General features: G+C 34.4%; 1 protein-coding gene across 8 annotated transcripts in view; it reads left to right on the top strand.

The window, feature by feature from the left end:
- The window catches only part of PATJ (PATJ crumbs cell polarity complex component), a 299,829-nt gene that overhangs the window by 115,849 nt on the left and 163,082 nt on the right, over positions 1-20,898 (top strand). For all 8 annotated transcript variants that reach the window (XM_019731220.2, XM_074334813.1, XM_074334815.1 and 5 more), the window contains 3 exons: positions 1,688-1,798; positions 6,204-6,281; positions 16,318-16,417. In XM_019731220.2, the coding sequence (XP_019586779.2) occupies positions 1,688-1,798; positions 6,204-6,281; positions 16,318-16,417 (289 nt within the window). The remainder of the gene's footprint in view (positions 1-1,687; positions 1,799-6,203; positions 6,282-16,317; positions 16,418-20,898) is intronic.

The following is a 20,898-nucleotide window of genomic DNA, read 5'->3' on the forward strand; positions in this document are numbered from 1 at the left end:
TCCCTGACCTCATGTCTTTCCGCTCTCCCCTCTTGCACTATTCTGCAGACTCACCTGCCTTTAAACCCCTCTAATATCAGGCTCCTGTCTCCTACCTGCGGGCCCTCACTTCTCTGTCCCTCAGCTTCTGGAGTGCTCACTTTTCTTCTCACTGCTCAGATTCAGGGATTGATGATCCTATCACTCCCTTGCATGCACTCCCAGCTCCTTTGATCCTCTTTCCTTTCACTGAACTTGTGAAGGGGAACCACTTCCTAGTTCAGTGCAACTTTTTGCTTATTTCAGGTCTCTAGCATCATTGGAGAAAGTAACTGCCATGTTGTGTGATCTCATTTTAAATTCATGGTCACCTCCTCAAGTGGGTTGTTAGTTCTGCCCTGCAGTCCTGTAATATTTCCCCAGTGGTTTCATACTTCTACTTCCGTAGGTAACTATTCCAAACTTCCTATATGTCTCCTTCCTCAGCCTTAAACTGAGTTTATCATCCTTGTTTCTTATTTCATTGAGAAAACAGAAATAGTCAAAAGGCAACTTCCGCTTGCTCCCACCGCATACTAAATCTCTTTTCTAATGGTGTCTGTAACAACAAATGAGCTATTTGTGCTTTATCTAAAGCAGTCTCTCTAACTTGTGCAGTAGAAGTCATTCCCTCTTCACTGTCCAGGGATTTGCTTCTACAGTTATCTCCTGTCTCTATTACTCATTTTTCCTTTTTACTGCATCACTATTGCTATAATATCTCCCATCTAAAAACAAAAACCTACCTTAATCCCACATCCCTCTCCATTCACATTCCTCTTTCTTTGGCCCCCTCATGGCAAAGCAGTATTCACAGATTGTTACTATTCACCGACCATAAGCCACCCCAACATTTACAAAGACTTTGTTACATTATCGGTTTGAAAAATTGGTTCTGTTAAATATGTTTGGTAAATACAGAATGCTCTTGGAGATTATGGGCAAGTTTCCAAGTTTGGTTCTCTGAGATTGATATAATGAGGAGCCGTTTACTCTTATCCAAATTTATTGAACATAGGACACTTTTAGTAAAAGAACCTATGGATGTTTTTGTACTTCTTTTTGAACATTATTTAAGAAATGTTCAGCTGCTCAATTGTGATAATGGACAATTTGCTTAAAATACCATTCTTCTCAGTTTAACTGAGAGAAGAAGAGTCAGGAAAGATCCCCTTCTCCTCACCCAGAGCTATGTACTGTGTTAGTGGCAGAGGTGACATTACAAGCTCAGAAGCTTCTTAAGGTTCTGTTACTGACTGAGCTACTATTTTCAATAATTGTATTTAACCAGGACTATTGTTACTGAAATATTTGTATTATTTATATATATATAAATAATATATATGTACACATATATCTACATATATGTGTGTATATATATGTATATGTGTGTATATATATACATATATATGTATATGTGTGTGTGTGTATATATATATATATATATATATATATATATATATATATATACATATATGTTATTTTCCTTAAATGTAGTCTGAAACAGCAAAGCTTTGTATGGGCCAATCTTACTCCTCCTCCCCACCCCTTGGCTTTGGTCTAATTCATTAGACTCCCGCAGTTCTCATAAGATAATACACATGAACTTTGAATTAACCTATGCACAATATCGCCTGCCTTTCTGATCGAAATAAATTCTGTGTTGTAGGTATCCGGAGTCGATTTGCAGAATGCCTCACACAGTGAAGCAGTTGAGGCCATTAAGAATGCAGGAAACCCCGTGGTGTTTGTTGTCCAGAGCTTGTCATCCACACCAAGAGTAAGCTTTAGTTTTTATTTTCAAAAAGTTTTAAAATATTCTTTATATCTACAAATCAAACTTTAGATTCCAAGTATTTTTCTACATAGGAGGTGTGATCAAAAACTATGGTGAATGTTTAAATTTTTAAAAAATGTATTACAGTAAAAGACACATTGCTATTAATCCCCCTCAAAATACTGCCCCCTCACTTTAAACACACTTATCCCATCGTTCTTGCCACTTTCTGAAGCAGTTCTGGAAGTCCTCTTTCGTGTTTTTAGTTGTGCTGTCATGGCTGTCTCGAAGTCCTGAATCGATTCAAAACGTTTACCTTTCATGGTCATTTTGACTTTGGGGAAGAGCCAGAAGTCACACGGTGCCAGATCCAGTCAGCAAGCTGGATGAGGACACCCCATATGTTTTTATTTCACAGAAATTGCCGTATACCAGAAGCCATGTGTGACATGGCGTGTTGTCATGATGGAGGATGACTTAGGGCACACTTTAAAGCACACCTTCTCACAACCGTGGCTCACACCTGACTGGCTGCACCGAACAAGTTGAAACTTGTCACACACTGTTACTAAGGTTTGATGTGCCAGTTCCCGTATTGAAAATCCCTGCCTTTCTGTGGGATGGCACTCGACAGCAGCATTCACTATATTTTGTGATCACACCTCATATTTTCATTGTTACTCTGCTATTATCTAGAAAAAGCATTGGCTTCGTAAAAATTTAGTTAGTAATTCAAATTTCCTCTTTTTTCTCTAATTTTGATTCCCTGGTTAAATGTGAGTCATTCTGTTGTGCATTGGTTTAAATTACAGGCTGTGGAGTCAAGCAAACCTGTTTTCGATTCCTTGATTTCCTATTTAACGAATTTGCTAACTTAGAGGAGAGTTAACTTTTCTGAGCCAGTTAAGTTGTTTATAAAATGCTTTGAACATAAAGAGGGTCAGATATAAATACATTCTAGAGATACTATCAAATGTTCTGTATATTTATTAAAGCATGTAAAAATACAAACATGTTGTATTGTTTTATGTTCTGTTGGAAATACCAAATTCAAAAACAGCAGTATTTAATCATAAATTTTTTTTCTGTAATAAATCACTGTTTTGGTGTGGAATTAGAACTCTGATATGCAGATGTCAGTGGCAGGATGTGTATTTTATACTGTAATTTGCAGCATAAAAGTTACTCTTAAGCCCTGAAACTGGAAGCAGTATTTTTATTTTTGTTTTTGTTTTTTATATAATGGAAGATAGCTGTTCAAAACATAGGCACTTCTGAACACTAGAAAAACTACGTTTTTGAAACATTTGCTATGCAATACAGTAATGCAGTGCTTTTCAACCTTTTATACGTTAAGGTATACAGAAAATAATATTTGTGTGTCAAACTGGGCAAACAGATGCTTGGCTGCCCCAAGGGCGGGAGCATCAATATGCTGTTTCAACACACTTGTACCCTGCCTGTACCCGCTGGGCTGCAGTCACGCCCCACTCAGACAGCTCAGCGGCTGTGCACTGCATTGCATTTCAGTCCCTTTCAGTCGTAGTGCTGTTTGCACCATCAAGACTAATTGACCGAGGTGAACTGAACAAAGCCTTCTCATTTTCATACCATTTGAAATTCAAGATGTTTTGGAATCCACTTATAAACTCTTAGAATATTGAAAATGTAGTTGATGACATCACTTATTTCTGGAAACTGAGTTCAGGAGGAAAATTGGCCAGATTATTCCTTGCCAAATGATACTTCCAAAAAAACAGCGTGGAGCTAGAATGAGCCAATCAAATTATACATTTATGTGGCCACTTATGAAGACCCTGCTGAAAAATATTGAAAGCATTCAAATAAGTTATAAAGTCAACCAAAAAGGCCAAGCTTTTAATCTAGCCTTTATTGGTGAGCTGAGGTGGAAATTTTTGTTTGAATGACATAAACAGTGCAATTTCTTCAAAAAAAAGAAAAAGAAAGAAAGAGAGAAAATCTCTTCAGCATCCTGCCATACTCGAGTCACTTGTCCTCTATGCAGCATAACAGACTGCCGCACTGAGCATTTGGTTCATGAAGCATTGAACTCTCTGCGGTTCTAGCCAAAGGAGTATGTTCAGATGATGGCGCTAATTACTGCATCCATAATGTGTTCCTTTTTTCCCCCACAAAGTAATTCCTTTTGAATGAGGCAATGAAAGGAATCAAGTTTCATATCTTTGTAAAATGGTGTTCTGTTCAGCTTACTTATTGTTGCCAGTAGGATTGATCATCACAGAAATAGGAAATACAGCCAAATGCTTAATCATTTTTGACCAGTTCACATTACTTTGAGACTTTCCTCAAAGCCCCCAAAAGAACTAATTTTCTAATGTCAGCCTATCACAGGCCCTATGTCTAACTGTGCCTTGGTCACATGGAAATTCTCATTAACATCATGAATTGAGCGGTGGTGTTTAAATGTGTACGTTGGCTTGCTTTGAGTTGTATTTTATTTTTTTTTTTTATACTTCTGCTTTTAACAGATGCTTTAGGTGTATCACCAATACAGTACCTTACAAGCTTTTTCTCCTATATTTCCTGACTGTATTTTAAGCATGCTGGAAAGAAATGTGTGTATCTATTTAGATTTACTTAACAAATGCTTACTTGAGAGCAGAACCCATGATTTATACTGCACTCCTCTAGAAAGTTTCTATGCCAAGGTAATTTTTTTCCACTTAATAACATAACTCTATTTTGTAGTGGCATCACTGATTTTTTTAATGTTCAAAAATGAACCCTTTTGAATTGGGGTCATCCCTTCAGTTCATTAAATTTATTATCATATATTTTCTCTTTTCCAGTATTCCATTTGTACTTCTTAATACCATTATTTCATAATACAGCCTAAATTCTTTCGACACATATACATTTTTTATACTAATTATATACAAGCATATTTTTTACTTTCACAGGAAATAGACTCTCTTCTACTTTTCTTAAAGATGTAGTCTTCTTTGTAAGCATTTTGTCTTCCAAATTTTGCTAATATGCGTATGGAAATATATTTTTCTGCTATTCAAAAAACAAACACGATAAACCTTATGAATGGCAACTGACATTCTGTTCCACCCCAAAGCTGTTGTTCAGCGTCAGCTGGTTTTCCATGGGAAAAAGTAGATCCAGTGTGGGCAGATATTCTGACTTGTCAGGGAGGCAGTGTTCTGTTTAGTTTTAAGATTCTTTAGGGCAAGAAACACATGCCTGAAAACCCACCAGTTTTTGAACTCTGACTTAGATTGCTTTGTATATTAAATAGAGAAATAAATATTAAGTGCTAGCACAGTATCTGTTCACACAGGAAGCACTGAATATATGTTGATGTGTCATTACTATTGTTTTTTTACTTGAATGAAACATTTCTGAGACATTCTCATTTATTCCAAAATTAATTATTTTTTAGACTCTATTAAAAGTGAAGAAAAATTAATCTCAAATTGCATTTAGAGAGAAGCATTTTTTGGGTTTTGTTTCTTAAATTATCTCTAGGCAAGCGGTTCCTTTAAATTTCTGAGAAAGGAGATTTGTGGTTTTTTTTTAATCTTCGGGTCTGTGATTAGCTTTTATGCCAAGAGTATTTGTGTTAGCTATTTGAGGAGCCTTTAAAAAAATGCTAATTTTTTTTACATTTTCCTAAGGTGTTTCATATATAGTTTTACAAAAAGAAATGAATCAAAAAGTAATCTATACTGTTGGCACCATTAAGAATTAAAATTATTTCAATTGAAATTGAACTGTTTCATTCATATATAAACATTTGTTGAGTGCAACTAGGTATTAGATTCTTTCAGAGCAGCAGGGTTATGATGATAAATAACACTAAATTCCAGCTTTCATTGGGTTTTTTAATTTAATGGTATAAATATATTTGTAATTCATTTTTATGCTACAAGTGATAGTGAAATATTTATTGAGGGCACAGTGTGCTAGATAACATACTTGAACTGGGCTATAATGATAAAATAAGGTAAATCTATTAAATAAATGACGCATTCTATATTCTAGGAATTAACTTAGGTTATCCCTAAAACTGGGTTTTGCAAAATGCGATGTTTTGGATGACAACCAAAATGTCACAACATTCTTTTTAGTTGTTATCTAGAATTTCTACATACACAAGCTTGTGAATCTATCGCCCCTCGATGGTATACACACACACACACACACACACACACACACACAATATATTTTGGGTTATATAACTTGTCAGATTTCCCAGTTGTATTCTTTGCCTTGAATTGTACTTCTCATGTCTTTACTTTTTAGATGAAGTCAAACAGTTAAGATTTAATTGTTTAAAAAACTACATTAATACATGTAATGATTGCGACATTTAAATGTTTCCCTCTTCCCCCCTCTCCTTTATTTTTTGTGGTGATAGGTCATTCCTAACGTGCATAACAAGGCCAACAAAATCGCTAATAACCAGGAGCAAGACACTCAAGAAAATAAAGAAAAGGTAACATGAACATCCCAAGCTTTTAAAAAATGTTTTTGGTTTCTTTTTGCCTATCTAGCTGTAAAATTAGTAAGAGTGGCTTTGGGGTGACTATCAGGGTAGAAGTACTGTATTTATAATATTTTCTTTCTGTGAACATAACTGGTTCTGGCCAGATGGAAGACCAGAAACCAAGTGAAGCATAAGTGTAAAAATGTTATCAAGAACCAATCAGCCATCATCATTCTTATCTCTCTTTACTGTTCAGCTGTGCTAGTTGTCTCTCCATTCCCAGAAAATGCCTCACGCACTTGGGAGTTTCTGAGACTTTGATCTTGCTGTTCTCTCAGCCTAGAAGTCCATTTCCCACATTGTTCTTCCTTTTCATCCTCCAAGGAACAAGTCAAAGGTCATCTCTACTGAGAAAACATTCTTTACCATCAATCAGAATTAATCATCCATTCCTGTTTTTCCACTTCTATTTTAGTAGAATTAATTGATCTAAAATTTCTTTTTAGGATATGATGTCAGGTAGGGATGAATTCTCATTTTTTCCCATAAGGATAATTAATTATTCCACTGTTTGATTTGCAACACAACCTTTGTCATATCTCAGGTTGTCAGGGGAAGTCTGTTTCTTCGCTTTCTGATTGTTCCATTTGTCTCTGAAAACACTAATGCTGCACTACCTAAATATTAAAGTCTAATAATAAATCTTGTCTCCTAGTAGAGCGATTTCCTTTACATATTTCTTCTTCTCTAGAAGTGTCTTACCTATTTGTGTCTTTTTTCTTTTCCATATAAATTTTACAATTAGGTTGTCAAATTCCACAAAAATATCTCTGCGTCTTTTCATGGAAATTGTGTTGAATATATAGATTAATTTGGAAAGAAGTTACCTCTTTATGACATTGAGTCTTCTTACCATTAACCTGGTATATCTTTTATATACCATTTTAGAACTTAACATTTTCTTTGATTTCTTTCAATTTTTATAATTTTCTTAAGAAAGGTATTGTAGTCTACAGTTTATTCCTAGATATTCTTATAATTTATGTTGCTTTTAAATATTTTTAAATTGTGTTTTCTGTTTGTTATTAGTACGTAGACATAAAATTGACATTTATATATTTATTTAACATCTATATTTTATATGATTATTTAACATTATTCTCTTATTCTTTTATAAAATAAGATAACCCAGTGCAGAACACTGGGAAAAACCAAAATGCTGAAATAAAAAAATTAAAATCTTTCATAAACCTACTACGTAAACATAAGATTATTAAATATTTCATGTAGAACTTTCTAGAGTCTTTGGGTTTGTGTTCCATATATTTTTTTTTTTTTTTTAACAAGAATATGAATCTCAAATTCTAATATTATGTTTAGATTGTTATTTCTGGATTTTCTATATAGCTAATAATGACCACTTTGGATAAAGGCAGTTTTTTTTTCCCTTTCTAATCTTTTTTTCTTATTTCATTATATCTGCTAAGATTCCACTATGTTTAATAGAAGTAATGATAGTAACATTCCTGTCATTTTTCCTTCTGATATTTGAGAAATTGCTTTTATTATTTCATCATTGAATATGATGTGTGCTATAAGATTTTGTAGATAATCCTTAAGGTTAAGGAGTATTCCTTTTCATTCTTATTTTGCTAAGCATTTTTATCATAAATGGTATTGTCATTGAATTTTATCAAATGTATTATCTGTATCACTAAAATAATTACCTGTGCATGTATACATTTGTTTTCTCCTTGAATCCCTTAATGTGGTAAATTATATTAATATATTTTATAAAGTTGAACCAATCTTGAATTCTTGGATTCAACTTCATTTTATGATCATTTTGGCCCACTGCTAGCATTATTTCTTTAAAATTTTTTGCGTTTCTTGTCGCGAATGAGATTGGCCCATTCTGTCCTCTTTGGCTTAGGTTATACAAGACTACTAAAGTGAATAGTAGGAGTATTTCTTTTTTTTAATTCTCTGAGAGCTTGTGTAAAATAGTAATTATCTATTCCTTAAATGTTTGGTCAAACTAGCCTATATAGTTATTGTGGCCTGTGTTTTCTATGTGGGAAAGAAAAAACTAAAATATTGATTCAGTTCTTGAATAGTTATTGAACTATTCAGATTTCCTATTTCTTCTAGAGTCAGTTTTAGTTACTGACTCTTTTCTAGGAATATTGATATCACCTAACTTTACATGTGTTGGCATAAATAGGTTCACTTATTTTCTTAATTTATATTTGTGCTCTATCCATAGTAGTTGTTTTTCATTCTAAATATAGTTTATTTTTTAATTTTTTCTTAATCTTGAAAGTAATTTTCTATTTAATTTTTCTTTTTGAAGAATTAACTTTTGAATTGTTAGTCTTCTCTGTTGTATATTATGCTTAATTAATTTCGTTCTTTATATTCCTTGTTAGGGGTTTATTCTCCGATTTTCTTGGTAATAATCTTTAGCTAGTTGGAGAGTTTAATTTTTAGCCATTCTTCTTTCCTAAAATGATCGTTTAATATCATAAATTTCCTTCTAAGTCCTTCTTTACCTGCATCCCCAAGTTTTAAGTTGAATTTCTATTACTCAATAATAAGTTGGTTGTTTTTAGTTCCCAACATAATTTGTTTTTTATCCAAGTTTATTTAGAAATATGTTTAAATTACCATGTGAATATTTTTAAAAATGTATTGTTATTTTCTAACATATTTTAGTTATAATCAGAGATTGTGGTTTGTATAATATTTTTTTACATTGGTTGAGACTTTCTTATTGCCTAGTATATTGTCATTCATTATAAATGCATATTTGTGATTTAAAAGAGTATTATCTAGTTATTAGATACAGGTTTTTATACAAAGTCATTGGGGCAAAGTAATTAATTAAGTTATTCAGACATTCTATGTACTAAAAGAGTTTCTTTTTTTGGGGGGTGGGTCAGGGTAACCTAACAATCTCCCCTTTAGATGGCAAACTTAGTCTAGTTTTCATTTAGTTTTTCAGTTTGTATTTTACATTTTTTCAAATTAATTTATTAGGTGTCTACAAGTTTTAAATTTTTATATTTTCCAGGGAATTGACCCTTTTATTAATATGTGACATTACTTAGTAATTGCCCTAACATCTATTTCATCTAATGTCACTGAAACTATGCCAGCTTTCTTTTTGCATTTGCCTGGTATTTTGGTTTGGAAATTTTTGAACCATAAGAATGAATTCAGGTCTCCAACCTGGGGGAGTCTGGGTTTATAAGGAATTCTCAGGAAACACTATTTTTCTTATTTCTTTTTCTTCTTTTACCTCAGACTAAGGCCAAAGCCAGGAAATATCCCTACTATATTCTGGTCAAGATTTTAGTTTGTTTGCTTGATCTGTTTGTTTGTTTTTAACTTCTCCCATTTCAGGTTTCACCTTTTTAAAGGGAAAAATAAAAAAGCTATTACTGAATTGAACACTTGGGAGAATTTTATTTACAGACATTTTTATTGGGACCAATCAAGACTCCTTGAGGATTTGGGCGGGGCGGGGGGAAGGGGAGAGGTTCTTGAAAAGGATAAGGAACAGTAATGTTTGGCCACTTTCTTTGAGTTCAGATCTTAATCACAAAGATTACAATCTGATTAGAAGCAGTGGAGACTGTGTGTGTAGTATCCTGTGGTTTATTTTTCGTAGTTGTTAATAAACACAGATAATATGTAGATTCTGGAAGACTATGGTTTAGAAGTATTAGTTAGGTACTCATTTGCACGTCATTATTTGCAGAATTCTTTCTCATCCTTTTGGAGGTATAGGCTTTATTTGTAGAGATTGTAGTTGGGAGTGTGTTATCTTTAGTTCTACCGCCTATCTTGCTTGACCTCAAGTAAAGCTTGGGACTAATTAAATCCCTAGCTCTCACTAGATAAAAATGAGTAGACACTGTGTGATTATATTTATGTAAAAATCTAGAAAGTACAAGCTATAGTGACCAAGGAAATTAGTAGTTCAGGAGAATGGGGTGCCAGGGGAAGGGGCTGGAAGGAGGGATTAAAAACAGGCACAAAGAAATTTTGGGGGGCCATGGTTATGCTCATTATCTCAATTGTGGTAACAGATTCAAATTGTACACTTTAAAATGTGTGCAGTTTTTGCATTGTCAATTATATCTCAATATACTACAATGAAGCTTTTAAAGACAAAGAAAAATTTCCTGCCCTTCTGGAGCTTGCATCCTAATGTGGCAAAGCAAACAATATAGAATTCAGCGGCTGCTCTTGTAAAGCAATTTGGCTGCAAGACGTGAAGAGCCACAAAATGTGGCATCTGAAAGGGACTGGAATATAAGCTCCATGAGGGCAGGGATCTCTTCTGTCTCATAATTCCTCTGTCCTCATTGCCCAGAACACTGCTTGACACCTAATAGAAACTTTTTGAATGAATACATACTTGTTGAATGAGTAAAGTATTTTCAAAGCAAAACAAAATTACTGGTTTTAGGATACCAGGGTGGCACGTGTCCTTTGGCATTTATGGGTGGTTCTGTACTTAGTTGCATGTTGCAAGCACACATTTTTGAAATCTTGTCATTTTTATGTGGTTAAGAACTGTTTCTTAGAATATTTAGTCTATTGCTGGAATTTTGTCATTTCGTATGCTGATTTTAAAGTCTGAACATTTATCAATTGTTTATTGGAAAATTATAGTGTGTAGTTAATGTGCAACAGTTTGGGGATATAATGTCAACAAGGAAACAGAAAAGAGATCAGTCTGTAGGGACACAGACAATAAACACACAAGATGAATAAACTGGTTACTAAGTTAATTAAAGAATGAGGTAATTTAATTAATTCGGAAAATTCCACATAAGATTCCCAGGAAGCAAAAAGACAGTGTGCGATTCTTACCAACTTTGGCCTGTTCCATTAAACCAAATTTAATTTCAATATATAGCAAGGATATTTGCATTGAAATATAAGTTTAATACGACTATATCTTTTAGGGACTATTATGTTGGTGAAATACATTATAAAAATGTATTTCAAATGAGTCCTTAAAGTGAGTACATTTTATTTTATTTAGATTATACCTCAATAAGGTTGGTGTTAAGACATACACCTATTACAAGTGAAAAATCTGGACGTCCTAGACTCTGGGACTAAAGGGAACCTCATAAGGTCATTTTGCAAAGGTCAAAATGATCTCTTGCGAATCTCCTGATGACACTTGGTATATTACAGGATGTATTTATTGCTCTCTGATTATTTCTAACAGCAACAAATAATATAGCATTCCATTGGTGATATTCCACATTGTGCTAGGTCTTAGAATTGGCTGATAATAGTCAGGTTGATATGTAAAGATGTGCAATATTCTTTTATTTATATATCCACACATGGCACATAGACATGTGGGTATCATGAAACATTGGTATAAATGTTTTTATAGTTTTATATACCTTTGTTTTATACTCCACATCAATAAGATCAAGGAGAGCAGAGAAAAAGTACATCTGTTTCCAAATTAAAATTACCAAATCACTTTGATTTTGTGAATTTGAATTCTTGTATAAAAATGGTTTCAATTTAGTGGTTTCTATGAAAAGGGTTATTATTGTTGTTGTTGTTTTTAGTTAAAAGGCTGGAATATCTAACATAAGTTTAGTTTCACTGTTTTCCGGGAAACTCTGGGAATATTAGATTTTAAAAAATGCTTATTAGTCTCTGTAAACCATTCAGAAAGAGATTCTTTAGGAGACTTTATTTATTACATCCAATTTATTAATACCCTCTGATGGTAGGAAGATATTTCACACTCATAATGAGAGATAAGGGCCTTTCTCAATTTCATATACGTAGAGTGATTTCAGCTTTTGTTCCAATTTAGCCATAGGTCAAGGGTAGACACAAAACCCCACTCATCTGTATGTCAAAAGCTGTTCTTTCCAGTGTACCCACGACATGTTCTTGTACAAAGAACCAACAAAAAAACAAAAAAAATAAACACTCGCTGTTGTCTCTCAACCAATAGAGAATAGGTCCCAATATAACCAATATATAACAATAAATAGGTCCTCATCATTCCAAGAAATATAACTAAATTGTCAAACCATAAAAACCAAACTCCATTTATTGCTGCCACTAATGGAAAATTTCAGCCCAAGTGCAAATCAGAACCAAACTTGGCTTAGTATAAGAATCAAAAATATAGAATTTGAAATTTAAAAATGGAGAAACAGAGTTAAAATGCTAAAGTTCTGTTGCCATTAGGGGTTTACCATGGGATCCAAGAAATCATGTATATGGGATTAAAACAGCTCATGAATTGCATATCTCAGGCATCACTATTTTATTGGTTCTGGAAGGTGAGTCGACTTGAATGTTGCAGTGGACCCTCCAAAACTGACAAAGTATAATTTAAGAAAAAAATAAAAACATGACCTACAAATTATGCAACATGTACAGATAACAGGTATTTATTTAACTCATTAGAGGACTAACAAGATGGTTAGCTTGGTTCAGAGAGAATTGAAGAGAGTGAAGGACAAGGTCTGACAATTAATTTTGCAAACTTGCCACTGTGCACATACATTGGCAGCACTGTACAAACAGCCAGGTACAGTTATGTAACCTTGGTATATCAGTGTCTCACAGCTGTGTTCATGTCAACAAGTCGTATTCATTATTGTCGTTGTGTGTTTTTATGTGCCATCGTGAGAATGTCTGAGCTTGAATTAGAGCAATGGACAAACATTTAATTTCTTGTTCAACTTGGCAACAGTGGAAGTGAAATGAGGGACATGTTAGTCCAAGTTTATGGGATAATGTCATGAAGAAAACGGCCGTGTACAAATGGATTAAACGTTTTTCTGAGGGGAGAGAACGCATCACTGATGAAGAGAGGTCAGGCAACCAGTAACAAGCAGAACTGATGAAAACGTTGCAAAACTTCATTGAATTGTGCATCAAAATTGTTGGCTGACTGTGAGAAGCATAACAGACCAAGTAAACATCGATAGAGAGAAACAGTGAGGAAAATCTTAACTGAAAATCTTGGCATGAGAAATGTATGTGCAAAAATGGTCCTGACAGAGGTCACCAATGAACAAAAGCAAAGGAGAGTCGAAGTTTGCCAAGACCTTTTGGAGAGGCAAGATGATGTTTTGGGCCATGTTATCACTGGTGAGGAAACATGGGTGTACTAATATAACCCTGAAACAAAGCGTCAAAGTGCACAATGGAAGTCAGCCAATTCTCCATGACCAAAAGTCCAAATTAAGAGTCAAAACGATGTTGCTAAACTGTTTTGATATCAGAGGGATTATTCATTATGAATTTGTACCAACTGGACAAACAGTTAACCAGGTTTACTATTTGGAAGTGCTGAAAAAGCTGTGTGAGAAAGTTAGACGAAAACCTGAACTTTTTGTGAACAATTCATGGCTCTTGCATCACAACAATGCACCAGCTCACATGGCACTGTCTGTGAGGGAGTTTTTAGCCAGAAAACAAATAACTGTATTGGAACACCCTCCCTACTCACTTGACCTGGCCCCCAATGACTTCTTTCTTTACCTGAAGATAAAGGAAATATTGAAAGGAAGATATTTTGATGACATTCAGGACATCAAGGGTAATACGATGACAGCTCTGATGGTCATTCCAGAAAAGGAGTTCCAAAATTGCTTTGAAGGGTGGACTAGGCGCTGGCATCTGTGCATAGCTTCCCAAGGGGAGTACTTCAAAGGTACGTGTATTGATATTCAGCAATGAGGTATGTATTATAGCACTTTTTCTAGGGTGAGTTCGCAAACTTAATTGTCAGACCTCGTATTTATAGTTGCTGGTGTTGCAGAATCCAAGACCAGAAAGAACCCAAGTGGCATTCAGAGAGTTAGGAGAGTCAGCTTTATTATGCCAGTGGGCTCAACGGGATCCTTCCCAAAAGATTGAGCCCCTAGCAAGGTTTTGAGCAGGTTTTTATGGGTTGGGGACTTCCTTGAGTCAGGGATGGGGTAGGTGTCATCTGGTGATTAGCTCAGGATGTGGCTTGGAGGGGGTTATGTGGAAGTGGCCTAGGGCTTAGGCTGGGGACCTCTCTCTCCACTCGGGCCACCATTTTAGGTCAGTTCCATGTGGCAGGGAACCATTTTAAGGTAGTTTCCCCATCACTGAAAGAAAGAATGCTTAAGTAAGATTCAAAATTGATTCATGTCTCCACACAGAGCTATAAAACTGTAACCTTTGGAGTTATCTTTTCTACAGTACTAAAATAATTTGCAACTCTACCAGACAGAATTAATATGCAATGCTATTGGACAAGAACCATTTGCATTGTTGTCGTTTTTCTAAAAGTTAGTATGTCAGGGAACCTAAACAGCATGAGTGACAACTGGTTATTTACTCATTCAGCAAATATTTAAGGAAGGCCTTCTTTGTACCAGGCACTGTTCCTGGAGCTGAGGATGCCATACTATTTGTGTTGCTCTCGTGGAGATTATATTCATCTGGCCTCTTTGCATATACCTACCTCCAGCCTTCATTGTCAGAGGGAGAGCATGACCTTGCCTTACACACTCTTCTTTCATGTGTGGTAGAAAGATGCCCCGGCTATTTGGCAACTCACATTCAAACTATAAAGAGACCAAGACATGCTTGTCCAATATTATTCTCGAGAGTGTTTGTAGAGTTAATTAAATAAATCAGTTGTGCAAACAATTTCCCCTTCAACATAAAAAACGTGCTATTAAAGAATTCATCTCTCTTAATATTATGTTAAAAGCTGCTTGCCCTTACTCTGAATATTGACCTAGAATAATCCGGTTCTGAGGAATAGGTTTACTGAAGAGAATTCATTTGCCTTTTATACTCTTCGCTTAACTCACTTTTAACTTTTTTCAAGCAAGAATTAAAAAGGCGCTGTGATCATATTTCTGTATTCTTTTGTTGCTTAATAAGCATTTCATACTTGGCATCTTCTCTTCTTTCATCATTCTTGATTTGTATCAATTTTTAAATTTTCTGCATATATATGAAGTACTGCTTTGGTTAGACACTATCTTAAATAAATCTGGGTATGTGTTTTCCTCTGAGGATCCTAAATAGTGTTCTCCATTTTGGAGGAATTTATTACAGGCCTGCTTTCTGTAATGGCTCAGTCATTGCCCATTTACTGAAGTGTATCCTGCCATTAGTGGTTTTGTCATATAAATCATACTTAAATGTACTTTGTTGAATTTCTGTAGCAAAACAAATCTTAAATCCAATTGTTTTGCAATTTGTAGAGTATTTGGGTATATCGGGTATATTGGGTATATATTCTTTAGCAGCTTGGATCTCTCCGTCAAGTTTGGCATGTTTTATTTCTGGCTGCGTTCAAGAAGACGTCAACGTTCTGTGAAGGTAATCTGATCGTAGAGTTTTGTTCTGCTTTAATTAAGTATTTGAACCAAATATTGGTGGGTTGTGTCATTTGGTGTGTGAATTTAAAGAATACTTATACAGAAATAAAGATGTCTTTCTTTTTTAAAACTTTAAAATGTGTGTTGACCACAACTTACAGATGAATACCTTTTCAGTTAGAAAATCTTGGTATTTCATTTCAAGTAGGTTTTTAAGAATGAAATCTGTATCTTCTACAATTGAATAAAAAGTTTAAATAATTGTAGAATTAATACAGTGGATAGTTTTTATGTTTAGATTTAATTTTCAGATGTCTTTCATTTGAATAACTTGGTTAATAACAAAGAAAATTAAGCTTTAATAGTGTAAAGAAAATACATATTGGCTTTCTAACTGGGGAAAGATGCATTCTTCTGGGTAGATCAATAATCTTAAATGCTGTGCTTTTGAATTCCTTTTTTCTGTACTGGTGTGTTTATATTACACAGTTACTTTTACATAATAATATAAACATAAGAAAATAAGTTGCAAGTTTTACAATCCTCGTGATATGACTGAAGTTGGATACAGTCAAAATATTTATAGATTATCTTTTTATCCTCTTTGTCATTGAGGAAGAGGATTGTGCAAAGGCAATTAACCCTTCTCTCAAATTTTGCATCTTCAGAGACAAGGATCTGCTCCACCTCCAATGAAACTGCCACCTCCTTATAAAGCTCCATCTGAGGACAGTGATGAAAATGAAGAAGAATATGCATTTACCAACCGTGAGTTCCTTTTACATTATTTTCAGTGGATGCAGAATTTATTAAATTGTGGTTTAATGAATGTTGTAAATTATCAAATACAATGCTCTGGGTTCTTAGAAAATGTGCATGAACCTATCATGCTGAAAGAGAAAATTTACATATCCTTAACTATTGTAACTTTAGTTTCCTAAGCGTCTCTCTTTGACGTTAATATAATATTAGATTGAATATTAAAGGCCACTGGGCTGTACATTATTTCATCTACATTCCATCCTACTCTTACTATTTAGTTGTGAATGCAGAAATGCTAAGAAGTCCTTGAAATTGCAGTTTGACCCACAATTATCTGAATGGGATATCAGCTCTTAATTACTTACCCTACTTACATGGATGGTGATGTTTCTAATGCAAAATTACAGAAGCCCTACCAAGTTGTATTTTCTTGTTTAGAATTCCTTTCATGGTTTTCTTCTGCATTAGCTGTTTCAAATATACTTCATACATATATTTAATGGAGGCTTTATTTAAAAGAATTTGTGTTTATTTCATGCATGTAAAGTATATATAGTTAGATTTGATTGTATGTATGGAATTTCTTTTGGGCGTGATGAAAATGTTCTAAAATTAGATTGTGATGATGGTTGCATAATTTGTGAATATACTAAAACCCACAGGATTATATATTTAAGTAGGTGATTTTTTTTGATTTGTGAAATATATGTATATAAATACTGTATAGCTTTCTTTAAAAAATGTTTTTTATATACAGAAAAGTAGTTTGATACAGAAATTGAAAGAGTTGCATTCCTAATGTGTGATTTAATGCATGCCCTCTTCTATGAAAATCAGGGTACTTCACAGAGTTGTGTTGAGAATTAAAATAAGGCAATAAGGCCTTTAGCCTGCCGTATAGTGAATCTTCAACAAGTATTACAGCTCTTATTATTATTAATTATTAAGTTGGCTTTTTAGCTTCATATTTTTCTAACTATAATAATAAATGTATCAATAAAAATATAAATGTAAGTTTATAATTATTTAGTTGACTTTATAAAAGCTTGATTTGTACTTTGTGATTTTACAGAGCCCTTCCTTATGCATTATTTTTTTTATTTATTCAACAAATCTTTTTGAAAGCCACCTGCTTTCCACGAACAGTGTTAAGTGAGTTGCTATGAAATGAATACAACATAGCTCCCTTGTTTTTGGTGGGGTCATTGGCCCGGAAAGGAGGATACAAAGGCATGGGAACAAATTGTGATAAATGTACTGTAGGCCTTGGTTTTCAACCTCTTCTGCAGAATGACACCTAATGGACACGATTGAGATGTGTGTGCACATATGTAATACAATCCCTTGTTTGGAGTGGAGATAGCTTCTTGATGATTCATAATTTCTGGGAGGCTAGAATGTCCATATACGCATATTGTTAGGAAACCTGATGTAGGCACGTGAGTAAGCCTATGTTCTAATCTCGGTTCTACTCCTTAGTTCTGAATTCATGGATCAGTTACTTAACCTCTTCCTGGATCACACTTTCTTAGTTATAAAGGGGGAAGGGATGTCTTATTATAATCTGCCTCATAGTATTGTTGTGAGAATTAGAGGAGAGAAACTTGTAAAAGCTTAGTATAAGGATTGTGATACCTAGTAAACACTCTGGTTTCCATGAGCCAGGCCTTCACATACAGTATTAACTCAATCAACTTACTAACTTTGTGAGGTCTCTAATTATACAGATACAGAAACGAAGGTTCAGAGAATTTCAGGAATATGTCCAAACTTACACAGCTAGTAAACAGTGGAAATGGAGTTTCAATCCAGACACTCTGACTCCATCCAGATCCTGTACTATCATCTATACTTCCCATTACTTAAAATCCATTATGGTGGCAGAAGTAGGTTCAAAGTGATTGGGGGTTATCTAGTGAATATTACTTTGATGCCATCAGATAGACAGAGAAGCAGCACCCACCCCAAACTTCCAAGACTACGTGTACATGTATATTCGCACATGCACGTAGAGACGTTTACGGCATTCGTGGGGTTCAGGAAGGACGCTGATCTACACTCAATGCAGAAGACTTCTAATGTCTAAGTCATCTTCTAACTATAACATTTCACAGATTTTTCCAGCAAACCTACTTGGGCTATGAATATGATTTTCCTCCCCATTCATTTTGCTCCCCAGTTTTTGCCTTCCCAGTGTACATTTCCCTTCCCATTTAACTTCCCATTGAATTTACTGATAACCGTCTCCAGAAGAGTTTGAACTGTGTAGGGGCATTAGATGGTTCACATTTTAAATGTAGATGAACCTAAAGATTCCAGCTTTCCTATATTTCTTTTTGAAGTGAATCCCATGGTTTCTTTTTTGTTCCTGAACTTTTATTGAATGACTACTCTGCTCATCCTCCCAAAACCAAAAGTAAATTGGTTCACTATTTTATCAGACTCTTATTGTTCCCAAACTGAAATTTCTTTTTACAATGGTTAACGCATGATTACGTAACTTTCCTGTGGTCTAGGACTATGAAGTGGATGGCTGGAATCCAAATATTAGGTCCACCGACAAGTGGTGATTATATTAGAGAGATTACAGACATGAGATACACATGATTTTGAAATGTAGTTAAAATCTAACTTAGGTGAGCTTTGGTAAGTTATTTATTTATTAAGTTAACCCTGCCAAGAAATGTTTGTTGACTAGATATTATCGGTGGGCAGACACTAGCCTAGGTGTTGGAAACACATCAGGGAACAAGATCTCTCAATACCTGATATTTTAGAGGAGGAAAAAGATGAAAAGCAATAAGATAGTTCAAATTTTGATTAGTAGTATAAATAACTAAAATAAAACAAGATAGAATGAGAATAAATGCCTTGGAGAAGACAACACTAAGCAGAATGGGTAAGAAAGGCCAAGGTAAGACCTAGTGACAAGAAGGAAAGCAGACGTGCAAGCAGCTGGCTTATGTAGTCTTCATGTGTTTCACCGTAATATGTATTTTACTTAACCAAGTATCGATGCACACAAACGCGCACACACACACGCACAAACACATACATGATTACATCTTGTTAAGTGCTATCTATCTTTCCCACTAATCCTTTAAGTTCTGCTATCCTCAAGTGGCGTTCAGCTCACCCCACCCCCCAAAAAAAAACCCAGAAAGGAAGAGAAAAAATTATTTACAGATGGTACAATTGTTAATCTCAAAAATTCAAATATTTATTAACAATAAGTAAGGCTATAAATGAATTGCACATATGAAAAAATCTAATCAGTATTATCTACTTGGAAAATATGACAAAAATTTACTAAGAGCAATAACAGAAAAACTAGAAGATAATCTATAAATAATACAATTAGAAATGTAAAAGTCAGGCAAAGACCCATAACTATTTAAGGCATTACTCTTTGGCAATGTGATGAAAACTATAACCCCACTCCCCAGAAAAATGTATACAGATACACAGAAACATTATTACTCATGCACATGCATGTACACACAAACACACTCACGCACACACACACGCACACCTTTTTAAATAGGCATTATTTTGCCTATTTAGTGGAAGTCCTGAAGCCCATTTATGAATTCATGGGGGAAAAAAAATTTCGTGAACCACAGGTTAACAACCCCTATACTTTATTTTTTAAAGAAAACTATGGAACTTTATTAAAAAAGATTTGGTGGGGGGGAATAGAGATACATTATTCTCTTGATTGGAATACTCTGTCATAGATTTTAATTATTTCTAAATTAGTCTATACATTTAAGGTAATTTGAATCCAAATCCTAAGTGTATATAGGCTTTTTTTAAAACACAAGAATTTGGAAAATGATTTGGAAATGAAATGCTTGGCAGTTTTGGACAGTGTCCCCTGGTATCCAAACATATTCTAAACTGGTGGTTTTCAGACTCAATCTGGAGCTATTAGAAACGAGTGGGAGTGTTTTGGTTGTCTTAATCAGCTTTTTTTAACCTTGGCACTAGTACCATTTTCCCCAGATAATTCTTTGTTGTGGGAGGTTGTCCTTTGTGTTGTAGGCTACTTAATAGCATCCCTGGTCTCCACCCACTGGGTGCCAGTAGCACTCTTTCCCATCCCAGTTATGAAAACCAAAAATCTCTCCACATATTGCCAAATGTTTCCTGGTCTAAATGGATGGGGGGATTCTATTGTAATTTATTAATTGGGGTGCCTAGGGTACTGCATTGTATGGGGTAGTCCCGTACAATGAAAAATTATCCTACCCAGAGTGCCAGTAGCACTTCTGATTAGAAACATTATTCAAAACTGCAGTAATTAAATCAGTTTAGTATTTGGTCTAGAAATAGACCCAGGTGACTATTTAGATTTTAAACACACACACAATTTCTTTTTAAATAGTAGAAACTGGATAGATTATTCAATAAACGATGGGATATGTAATGATTTGGGGAGAAAATGTAGGGCTCTCCACCCCTTACCAAAAATTACACATTAACTC

This window comes from Rhinolophus sinicus, linkage group LG06 (genome assembly GCF_036562045.2).
Source record: "Rhinolophus sinicus isolate RSC01 linkage group LG06, ASM3656204v1, whole genome shotgun sequence".
NCBI lineage: Eukaryota > Metazoa > Chordata > Mammalia > Chiroptera > Rhinolophidae > Rhinolophus > Rhinolophus sinicus.